Genomic DNA, 12,396 nt, shown 5'->3' on the forward strand with positions numbered 1-12,396 from the left:
TTTCAGCAAATAGAAACGGATTATGTAGAGGCTGAGATTATAAGTGTTGCATCCTTTGCTGTACCCCTACTGCCTGGCATAGAGACTGGCATGCTTTTGGCACTTGATGTTTATTAAATCAATGAGGGACAGAAGAAATGGCTAAGTAGACATTTTGTGAGAAGGAGGGGTAATTCAGTTTTCAGAAACCAAGAGATCAGACAGGCTGTATTCTTCCTGTAAGATTATGATCCTGAAACGTACTGAAAAATCCAGGCTGCAGAATATAAATGTAGGGGATCGAAATGACAGAAAGGATTTTAGAAACCATGAGAGTGGAGTTCCATGAGCATGTGCAAAAGAGAGCAAGGATAGAGGAAAAGGGAAAAGCAGAGGAAGGGGGATTGGAAGGAGGGGTGGCGGTACAGGAGGGCACAGTGTCCAGGAGGCAGGAGGCGTCACCAGCTGGAGATGGTGGTGAGAAGGGACACGGATGGAAAGGGACCTTTGGATTTGGGCAGAAGTCAAGCAAGTGTAATATGAGCCTGAGTGCACAGTGTGATATGAGATTGGGGAAATTCCATTGTCTTTTTGTTCATATTCCTCATCACTAATGATTCCAGTCAAGGAGTCAAGGGGGGGCATTTTCTTTCTTTTTTTTTTTTAATTTTTATTCTTTATTTTCATTTTTCTAATATTTATTCTTTATTTTATTTTTATTTTTTATTCTTTATACTTTTATTAATTTTTTTTTTTTTTTTTTTTTTTTGACTGAGAGGAAGAGAGCAGGGGAGGGGCGGAGAGAGAAGGGGACAGAGGATCCACAGTGGGCCTGGTGCTGACAGCAGAGAGCCTGATGCAGGGCTCGGACTCATGAACCATGAGATCACAACCTGAGTCAAAGTTGGATGCCTAACCAACTGAGCCACCCAGGCGCCCCAAGGGGGAATTTTTCTTAAGCAAAGACATAATTAGTTTTGATTTCCTCCTGTGCACAACCTGGCATCATAGGACACTCTTTATATTGAGATTGAAGGGTTCGTTTTGTGATTTCTTATAAGCCGATTACTTAATGTTTAAGGCTGTATTTTTCCATTGCTCCTTTTATAGGTATTGAGGTTTGATATTAAAATTATTTAGGGAATGTTGCAAAAAAAAAGTCACAGTAGTTGGAGATTTGAAAGTCGACTTGAATGTCAATGTGAAAAATATAGACTGTTTCTCTAAAATAACCCAGGAGCTGATCTTCAGTTGAAATTTTATTAAGTTCTGTAGTTCATGAGAATGGTAGTGAACTATGTTAATAAGCCCATAGCAATAAAGAACCTTGGGCTGTGCTAATAATGCGGGTATACACATACACACATGCATGCACACAAGCGTAATTTTTTCTGGGTCATTTCCTAGAATCCATATGGGAGGAAGATAGGGAGTACATTTGCACCTTATTAAGATGCTACAGTTTGCAAAACTTGCCCACATAAGTGGGCTTACCTTACAGTAATCAAAAAATGTGTCTACTGTGTATTTGACATCTGCTGCTTTCCAGACGTATTACAGTAATCCTGGGAGGGAGGTATTATCATTCCTAATTTAAAGTGAAGAAAGTAAAGTTCAGAGAGTTTTGAAGTAATTTGCTCTAGGTCACAAAGGTTATAAAGTAGAATTATACCCATTTTTAGCCCGAAGCCCATGTACCTTCTAACATTCTGTCTGAATGAGAATCTTTAGGGTATCAGAGTAAGTCATGTATTTGGTTGGGAGCCCAAGAACCTCCATAGAGTAAAAACCACTAGATGAGAACTTTTGCAGCATCCTGGCCCCAATCTGCCTATTTACCCTTATCTGCAACTGACATTTTTCTTCTTTCTTCCTGTTATGATGGACGAGGCTGTTCCCTCCAAGGACTTAAGTTCTTATCTTTTGCGTCTTTAGTCTGTGGCTCTTTCTTTACTAACTTCTTCCCGTAAGCCTAAGCTAGTCCCTCACCAAAGGAAATCCCTTCAGTATTGGTGAGTAATTGCTGTGTAACATACCAGTCTAACACTTGGTGAAGTTACAGTATGATTTATTTAGCTCATTGTTCTGTGGGTCAGCAAATTAGGCCGGGCTGTGCTGGATTCACGTCTTGTCTGTGGTCAGCTGCTGGTCAGCTAGACAGCTTTGCTTCAGGGGCATTAGCTGGCTAGTGGTCAGGGCCATAACGGTGCCTGGAGCTTGTGTCTTCCCTCATCCAGCAGGCTAGCCCAGACTCGGCCACTTGGTTGCTTCAGGGGGGTTCAAGAGAAAGCAGAAGGCTGTCAGTCATCTCGAGGGCTACATTCAGAATTAGTGTCCTTTTGTTTGCGATCTACCAGCCAGAGGAAGTCACAAGGCCAGCCCAGGTTCAGGGGGTGGAGACGTAGTGCTGAACTGGGTGCTCTGTCTCGTTGCTACCTCTATTTCACTCCGTTAAGACCACAGTCCTGTTACCACTTCGAGTTGGGGCTTCCTCTGTCACTGAGCTTAAAATATAGCATGGCAGTTGTTGGCTTACTTCTTAGTAGAAGGTGACCTCCTTAAAGACAGTGACCATTTGAATCTAGGATTTGGCACATAGCAAGAAATTTTAAAAAAGCAGAAGTTTTTGTGAAGATAAAGCATCCTAGCAGTTGATAACTGACAATATGGAGTAGAAGATAGTAAATGATTGCATTTTAAAACCTGCCGGTGGAAGTTTAAAAACTTTGGGGCTAAATAAATAAATAAATAAATAAATAAAAAATAAAAACTTTTGGGCAGACTTTACCGAATATATCAAAATTGAATATTTCTTTAAAAAAATTAAGGTGGTAAAGAGAATCTTGCCCAGCATTCTGAGTAGAAATCATTATTAAATATCTACATACTATCTTTTAGGATTTTTTTTTATTAGGTTGCAAGTTTATTTATAAGGAAGACAAGTCATATTTTCATGGCATATTTGCCACAGAAAGCATACCCATCCATTAACTGGTCCATTGGGATTTGGGTGAAATGTTCTGTTTTAGAATGTAAGATGAGGGAGGACATCAGCTAGCATCCTGGATGTTGGTTTGGAAGACATTGATAATAAATGTTTCTGTCAGACAGGAGGTGTGAGATATATATGCATATATACACATATACATATATATACACATATGTGTATATTTATACATATATGTGTATACATATGTACTTATATGTATATATAACGTAAGCTCATCTTCAAATGAGTATGTCTTATTGGCGCATTAAGTCTTAATTAGTGGATTTTCATGTGCATTTTATTTTATGTTTTAGGTTCAGCTCCCTGTATATCTTCCCAGATGCCTAAAACCTGACCACATTTTCCCGTCACTGGGTTGATATCTAACCATGCAGCGGAGATCAAGAGGAATTAATACTGGACTTATTCTGCTCCTTTCTCAAATCTTCCATGTTGGGGTCAACAATATTCCACCTGTCACCCTAGCAACTTTGGCTGTCAACATCTGGTTCTTCTTGAGTCCTCTGAAGCCACTGTTGGGCTCCTGCCTTAGTGTGGAGACGTGTTACCAGCAGAAAGACTGGCAGCGCTTACTGCTTTCTCCTTTTCACCATGCAGACGATTGGCATTTGTATTTCAATATGGCATCCATGCTATGGAAAGGAATCAACCTGGAAAGGAGACTGGGAAGTAAATGGTTTGCCTATGTCATCGTCACATTCTCGCTACTCACCGGGGTGGTGTACCTATTGTTGGAATTTGCTCTTGCAGAATTTATGAATGAACCTGGCTTCAGAAGGAACTGTGCTGTAGGTTTCTCAGGTAAGGCAGATAGATTTCTAAAGTAGCATGCATGAAGACAGAGAGGTGTGGCTGTTGCCATTTTATGAAATGTGGGTCCCTATTTGGCGAGGGAACTGAATTCTGAGGGGCTAAAGATTGCCGGGGCTTGGATTTTGGAGAGAAGGATGATTGGAACACAGGAGGGACATAGATCTTGCTATTAATCTATGTTAATCATTCACTGATTAACTGCCTCATTCACTCTTGGACAATTTGTTTGGACCAGGGTCTGCTCGAAGGTAGTTTTGTTAGGAGATGTAGTTCTAGAAACATGTGCTTGCTCCATCATGGTGGGGCCAAGGAGAGACCCGCTGGTGTATCTGTGATAAGGAGTTCTCTAAAATATTGAGTATGCCTCTCAATGACTTCATTAAAATGCACCACACCCTACCATGACATGCGTGCCATGTTTTAACAACTATGATAGTCACTCTATATGTATCTCATAGGACTGAAATTGCCATTGGGGCTTAAAGTAGGTGTTCTAAGAATTAGAATGTGAAGGGGAGGAGGGAAAGAGTCCTGCAACAGAAGGAAATCTAACTCTTTTCTCTACCCTCCCTGCCATCCATCCCCCTTCCCTCTAAGATACATCCTCATGCAACCAGTTGTGGGAGAAGAAAGAAAACATGTCCTGCCCTCAACACATCTTTCCATAGAGGTTCAAAATATACACATTACTGCTATTTTTTTTTATTGAGTTGAAAAATCACATAGCTTAAAATTAACGATTCTGAAGTGAACAATTCAGTGGCATTTAGTACCATTTAAGGTATTTTATTCCCATTCTGTGGGTTATATATTTTCTAGCATACTGAAAGTCACCACGACCTTCTGTGTTAAGAAACATCAGAAGAACAATTGCCTTGAACATTTTGAACATTGTCTTTCTACCAAAAGCTGGGTCGACTTGTAAAGAATAGAGTGTATTTCAAAGCAAGAAGTTGGATATAGTCAAATAATCATTTTTACATTCAGTTCATTTTCTTTGTAAATGTTGATTGTCTCCACATTTGGATTGTTGATATTTGTATGCTCTTTATTCTCTTCTAGGAGTTTTGTTTGCTTTGAAAGTTCTTAACAACCATTATTGCCCTGGAGGCTTTGCCAACGTTTTGGGCTTTCCTGTACCCAACAGATTTGCTTGTTGGGCAGAACTTGTGGCTATTCATTTCATCTCGCCAGGGTAAGTGTTTATTCTCAGAGTATACAAATGAAGAACCTGATGTTCCATGGAGAAAGAATTGCAATAATAATGAGGTAACCAGTGGTTTCTTTACAGCAAAGTTGATTCTTTAAGGGCAGCATTGAGCTGACTCATTTTCACATCAGACATTCCTGAGTTTGAGTCCTGTCCACTATGAGTCCTGTGACTTTTGGTAAACTTGTCCTATCTGAGTTTCAGTTTCCTTGCCCTGGAAGTAAGAATAAGAGAACCTGATATACAGATTGGAAGGATCAACATTAATGTGCATTGATTCTAATAATAGTAATGCAAAAAAGCACATAGAGACCACATAATTATAAAGATAAAAATCACAAGATGTGTTGGTTCAGTTGGTCCACAAGATGTGTGAAGCCATTTTTCTTGGGAAGTGCCTTGGTAATAGAACTCTTAAAACAAAACAAAACAAATAGTCCTTACTCACAACTTCTTGGTAATAGAACTCTTTAAACGAAAGACTTTACTCACAACTTTACTCAGTATATAAAATATAAAATGGATCAACTGTGAATGGTTTAGGGTTGAGAGGAAGCACGGGGCCCCATTCCTTTTGCTTAACCCCCGTGTTGCTGTGGTTGCCTTAGAGGTACCTCCCTAGCACCTGAGGGCTCCAAGGAATACAGTTTAAGAACCGCTGATTAAGATGCATCCTTTCCTTTTCAGATGAGGACAAGAAAAGTCAGGAGGTTAAGGTGCTTTTTAAAACAGCTCATGGTAGACACTAGCATAATAAGAATTAGGACCTCCAGACTCCTGGTCTGGTGATCCTGCCTGGGGTGCTGCGCGTTCCCACTTTGGTTCCTCTCCCTGTTTTTGCTTAGAAAAAGGAGGGTGAGGGGCACCTGGGTGGCTCAGTCAGTTAAGCATCTGACTCTTGGTTTCGGCTCGGGTCTTGAACTCACATTTTGTGAGACAGTGTGGAGTTTGCTTGGGATTCCCTCTCTCTGCCCCTCTCCCACTCCAGCTCTGTCCCTCTCTCTCAAAATACATAAAGAAACTTAAAAAAAAAAAAAAAGGAAAAAGGAGGGTGAATTGTGTTATTCTCCCACATCTTCTACCAGTTTCACTTCTCTTCATCTATATATGCTATTGGAAGCACATGGGGTTTTTTTGTTTATTTTTACCATGGGGACCTGGATGCTGTTTGGAGAAGGGGGAAATTCAGGAAGATTCAGGAAGAAGTGAGGAGGATTTTTTTTTTTCTCTCCTTTTCTTTTCAGACAGGGGTCTTATTTTGCTTTTGGTTCGTGTGGCCGTGTTGGGTGTTGTACTTTATCTGGGAATTTTCTCTGTGGGCTGTGCGTCAGCCCCGTAACCTGAAGTTCCTTCTTTCATGCTAATTTTCCATCATGGGCAACCATTGCCAGCTGGTCCGTAAAAGGCAGCGATGTGACCACTGAGCACCACTCATTTGCAACTGTATTGTTACCTCGTGACAGTTCCATGAAGAAAGCCTAACAAAATCTTCAAAGTTTTCTTTGAAAAAGGGTCCAGTAATGTCTGTCCCTTATCTGAACAGCCCGCTCGCTCTATACCTTGTCACTCACAGCTCCCTGACTTGCTTGATGTGACTTGGTCCTCTGTGTGGAGGAGAGACTGTTGTTTGTGACCACAACACCCAACATTCATATTGAAATTACTCCCTCTGATACTTGAACTTTTATTCTATGACGGATCCATTGAATAGCAGTGCCTTTAATATTCTCATGCAACCATTTCAGAAGACTTCTCAATCATCGTGCACTTTATTTTTTTTTAGGGTCCCCCCTCCCTTTCCACGGAAAAGACATGGTTCCATTTTTAGGTAACATGCTTATTCTGCACGGAGGGACCCAATATTCTGAGCCTGGGAATTAGATGACATTTTCCTATCTTTGAAGCTGGAAAGAATAAATCTTTTTGGTTTTTAAGATTTGACTACTTTGAATGATAAACTTACTTCTGATGCCCAAGCATCTGCTTATGCCGGTGTCTAAATAAAGACCCAGCTAAACACTGGTCCAGGAAACTAAGAAGCGAGTGCTTCTTTGAGATGGATCTTGGAAGAATGGAAGAAACCAGAGCTCTCTTGGCTCTACATTGTTATTCTCCTAGTGGTTGTCAATTAGAATTTGCACTGGGAAAACACTGTAAATCTTTAGAACAAAGCCTGCTTTATTGTCAGACTTAATGAGCTGCCCTCTGGGGAGAGAAAAAAATCTGCCAAGCAAACATTTGGTGGACCTCTGTGTTTTATGAAAGCCACGGAATTAGTAATTTCCCCCAGTTACAGCGTGTTATGGAGGGAAGCCACTCCAAACACCCAGCCATTAGGCACTGTGAGGGGTTGGGATTGAAGTAATAGCACTCATTTGCTGGTGCCTTTGCTTTTCACAGTACTTGCTTGTACCTTGTTTCCATGACTGCTTTGCCTCACATGGTCTTTTCATTTCCTTGCGTGGCCTGGGACCCTGCTAGGTGACTGTGTTTGAAGAAGTGTCCCTGCTCTGGAGGTGACACAGCAGGGAAGTGTGCAGACTCCTTGAGGAGGTTGCCTCCTTGTAGACTGGGCTCTTGCCCCTTCCCACCTGCCACCCCCTCCACCTTCTGTCGATGGAAGAAAGGGGGTCTGATGCCAAGCGTTACGTCTAACCACTGCAGTTTCTCATGATGAGCCTGAGGCTATTTAGTCCAAACACTGAAGCTCCAGAGAAACGAACGTTACCCCTTGTAAGACAGCCACTCAGTGACCGTGCTAGAGGACAGTGGTCATGTGTGAATGACCCGGGCCGACATAACTAGCTGTGCGACCTCAGGTGAATCATGTGGCCTCTCTGAGCCTCATTTTCCTCATCTGTCCATTGGGAATATTACTTGCTTTCTCTGCTTCCTAAGTCTGTTTTAAGGAGTCAAAGAGATAATCTATGTGAAAGTCTTTATAAGTTATAAAAGGATTTAACATTTTTATGATGACATCGGTCGCTGGAAGGGTGCAATGTCCCTGAAAGGAATCATACTTGAAATCTTTTTCTTCCTAAAGATGAGTAAGACAAGTCAAACAAAATTTTGTTTGCTTCAATTCCGTCTATCCCCGACCTCTTGTTCCTACCTGACTTTTCCTACCAGAATGGCAGTTAGCAGCCTAAAAATTCCCATGGGCTCCTCATAAACACAAAGTAAGCAGGTCATGACTGCATTTGGACCCTAGGAGATTTTTTAGTACAATATGGCAGTTCTGAAACATTAGCCCCTAGGCTTTGGGTACTGCTTCATTGTTAATGGTTGATGAGAATAATTACTTTGCCTCCACTAAAAACTTCTTGGTTAGATTGAGAGAAAAAGATTTAATACATTTTTTACTTATTCCAGTTTAATTGTAAAAAGTTTCAAACGCAAAGTTGCTAACCCATTTGAAAGTAAGATGCAAACATCAGAGTAACTTCATCCCTAAAAACGTCAACGTGCGTCTCCTAAAAAATCTGTTCCTTTATATAACCACATTACTATTGTCATATTGAAGAAAATCAACAGTAATTCCCCAATGTTGTCTAATAATTAGTTTGTATTCCGATATTCCCCAGTTTTCAAGTGTCTTTTGTAATTGTGGTTTTTTTTTTTGGGGGGGGGGGCGTTGGGGTGGGTAGAGTGGAGATAAAAGATGACTAGGGTATGGTTAAGGCTCACACATTTGTTTATGACATTTCTTTGTTCCCTTTTACTCTAAAGATGTCCTTCTACTTTTTATTTTTCTAGGACATTGAGAACTAACTGTCATGGAAAAATTGTGAAGAGGCTAGTGAAGGTTTTGTAGACTGTTTCAAGTTCTAGATTTCTCTGCGGTTTACTTGTAGGGTTATATAATTGCTTCCTCTAGCCCCTCTGCATTTCTGTGAACTGGAAGTTAGGTGCAAATGTTTTTACATTCAGCTTAAACTGGGCTGTTGGCAAGAATACTTCATAGGCGTGATGCCGTAAGGCTGTGTAATATCTTCTTGCATCATAACAGGAAGGACATAATGCCTGATTGTCCTGCCATTAGGAATTTCAAGTTCAATCGATTAATTAAGGTAGTCTCCATTGTAAGGATACGTCTATCCCTTCGCAATTGGAAAGTTAACTGTGAGGTGATAATTGGATATCATGCAGATAACTTGTTAATAACCTTCTACCTTACGGTTTAGTATATGCCAATGAGGACCCTTGTCTGAATTGGCAATTTCAGGGGGAGCTGTAAAGAGTGGTTTTCAGATTCTGTCATTCCTTCTACATTTATTAGGTGGGGTTAACCCCCAGTTAGACCAAAGGCAAGGGATTGAAGATGAGTGTTCTGTCTAGGGCAGATCTAAGTTTTGTGAGTTTGAGCTATTCAGTTTTGTGGGTTCTTTTTAAGAAAAAAAAAATACAAACTTGGAAACAAAAGTAAAAATTTTAAATGAGAAACCAAAGCACAACAATTTACAAATTTTAGAGAGCTAGCAAATACTATAAACATTATAAAACCCATAAAAGTAATATAATATTCTATTAACTCCCTGGCATGCCTCTATGATATTTTCCCCCCAGGTTTGGCTATGTGCTTTTGATCTCTTGTTCATATGACAGTAATTTGGCAATAGCATTTCTGTAGAGGGAATAGCATGTGCATCAAAATTAATTTTTTATTGAAAGTTGAGGAGAGTTTCTTTACAACTCATGTAGATTTTTAGCACTGTTTTCTGATTCGGAGAAACCTCCATCGAAGTGTTTTTACATATAAGCTGTAAAATTTCAGACCTCTTCCAAGTGTCCCTGTGCAGTGACCAATCTCAAATGTACTTTGAACGATTTGAGTGTCGTTGAGGATCTTTAGTGGCAGGGTGGGAGATTCACGTTTTCCGCAGGGGCACCACCACTTTGTGCCCAGTCAGCAAGAAACTTAAGTATCGATGCTCTTTTAGGATTCACTTCCCTTCATTCATTGGACTACCAGAACTCTAAGAATCTATTTATTACTTTTCTTTACAGCTTCTGATATGAGTTGAAAATATTTTTGAAAGCTACAAACCCAGGAATTCTGAATAAAGTTGATTTTGCAGGATTCTTGGAAAGGAAAAGTCGAATGGATGGCACATTTATAATTGCATCCACTGTGCTGCTGAGTAGATTCTTCTGTTTCATGGCTGTTTTCACTCTGTTTTAGTGGGAACTGAATTCCCCCATTTATGGTTTTACACGCTCTGTGATTGGGAGAACTTTCCAGACCCTGGGCACTGACACCAGCATGATGCTGGCTGTCCCAGAGCACTTGAGAGTGCCGTGGGACTTGTGCCCCTCTGCCTCCTGTCACAGTTCAGGTTGAAGATGCAGAGTACAGGGGCACCTGAGTGGCTCCGTCAGTTAAGTGTCCGACTTTGGCTCAGGTCATGATCTCGTGTTTCATGAGTTCAAGCCCCACATCGGGCTTGCTACTGTTAGCCTGTCAGGGAAGAACCCACTTTGAATCTTCTGTCTCCCTCTCTGTGCCTCTCTCCCCCACGTGCACTCTCCCCCAAATAGATCTTTAAAAAAGAAAAAAGACACAGAGTAGGCATTAGGAGGATTTTTGAAGCCCTTTGTACACTGCCCTGACTAGCAGGGACTTAACTCTGCCCTGAACTGACCGTCAACCATGTAAATAAATTCCACTGAATCCAAACTAGATGTGAGTTCAACTCCACTTCCCTTTAGCCAAATCCCCAAAATGTCTATGGCCACGCTAATGCCACCTGACATGGGGGGATGTGTGACAGCAGAAGTTGGCGTGCGTAGGGGTAGCGGTTTTAGTCAATGTGGTTCAGTTTCCCACTTTCACAAGTTTTACAAAAACTACGAGCCCATGGGTACATTGCTGGGACCTCTGCCATGCTCTGAAGGATCCCTGGCAAGTGAGGGACCTGTTGCTCCATGAGCTTCTTGGCAAATTCACCTGTGGGTTCTGAGAGGGTTGTCCCAGTAATGCCTGTGGGGAAGGGAAGGGAACTAGAGAGGCCTGTACGTGGTGGGCAAATGGAGGGGGGAGGACGGGTAGGACATAGGAGGTTTTGTTGAGGTTGAAAACGCAGAGAGCTTTGAGAATAGGAACTGGTAGTCAGAAGACAGGGTGTTGGAGGTTTTACTCATGAGCATGTCTGTGTAGGTGTGACATTGGGGAATGAATGGTGGCAGAGATAGTCATTGGGGTCAAAGAGGCAAAGAGGTGACTTTAAGGTTAAGGTGTTGGGTGGATTATCTACATGGGTGGTGAAATCACCCAGAAAAATCGTAGGAAGTAGAGTAGAGGTGAAGGGAGTGAAATTATTCCGGAGTCCTCCATGGATGTCAGGAAATGATCCTAGAGACAGATAGCAGACAGCATCTGTATTAGGTTCTTATCGCTGTTACAACAAATTACCATGAATGTGGTGGCTCATAATAGTGGAAATTTATGCTTTCATGATTTCTGAAGTTAAATGGCCGAAATCAGTACCACTGGGCTGAAATCAAGGTGTTGGCAGAGCTCTGTGTTCTCTGGAGGCTCTGGAGGAAATCCATCCCTCACCTCTTTCAGGTTCTGGTGGCGCCCAGCATTCCTTGGCGTATGGGCGTGTCACCCAAAAGCCACCAAAATCATGTTGCCTTTTCCTCTTCTACCTGTGTCAAATTTCCCTCTGCCTCCATAAAGACACGGGGATTACATTTAGGACTCATCCTGACGTGGCAGGATAATCACTCCATCTCAAGGTCTTTGATTTAGTCACACTTGAAAAGTCCTTGCCATATAGGTAACATTCACTAGTTCCCGAGATTAGGACATGGGTGTACTTTGGGGAATCATCATTTGGCCCACCATACCCCAAAGACAGGTAGAAGGGGTGAAAACTCAGACTCAAAATACCGACCACGTGTGCCTGGGCTTTTGGGAGTGCTGCTCTCTTCCCTCTCTTTGGCATGCCCTTTAGTCTTTACTCCTTGTCAGCTGGTGGTTATCATTCAAAACCCAAATCAAATAATAACCTGTTTCTCTGCTGCTTTCCCTGATTTCTCCAGACAGAGTTAATTGTTTCCTTGTTTTTGTTTCAATAGTGTTTATAGATTTCTCTACCTTAAACACTGTCTCCATTAGAGTTTATCCTTTTTTTTCCCCACTGCTTCTCTAGGGTAGGAGCTTCTTGAGACTAAGGACTTTTTCTTATTCATCTCTGTGTCTTTATCATCTGCCTTACACATAGTGGGCACTAAGTAAATATTTTTGGTTGAATGAACTTAGGTTCATTGTGGATGGACATCATCCTAATCCACGAAGGAACTGAATAGAACAACAAGATGGGGGGAGGTTGAATTCTTTACTTTCTCTCTGCCTGTTTGGCTGAGACTTTGGCCTTCT

General features: G+C 41.4%; 1 protein-coding gene across 7 annotated transcripts in view; it reads left to right on the plus strand.

Annotated features, from left to right (window-relative positions):
- The window catches only part of RHBDD1 (rhomboid domain containing 1), a 174,566-nt gene that overhangs the window by 24,106 nt on the left and 138,064 nt on the right, over nt 1–12,396 (plus strand). For all 7 annotated transcript variants that reach the window (XM_042995509.1, XM_042995511.1, XM_042995510.1 and 4 more), the window contains exons 2-3: nt 3,283–3,790; nt 4,865–4,997. In XM_042995509.1, the coding sequence (XP_042851443.1) occupies nt 3,358–3,790; nt 4,865–4,997 (566 nt within the window). In that variant the 5' untranslated portion in view covers nt 3,283–3,357. The remainder of the gene's footprint in view (nt 1–3,282; nt 3,791–4,864; nt 4,998–12,396) is intronic.

The sequence above is a fragment of the Panthera tigris genome, chromosome C1 (genome assembly GCF_018350195.1).
Source record: "Panthera tigris isolate Pti1 chromosome C1, P.tigris_Pti1_mat1.1, whole genome shotgun sequence".
In the NCBI taxonomy this organism is placed as follows: domain Eukaryota; kingdom Metazoa; phylum Chordata; class Mammalia; order Carnivora; family Felidae; genus Panthera; species Panthera tigris.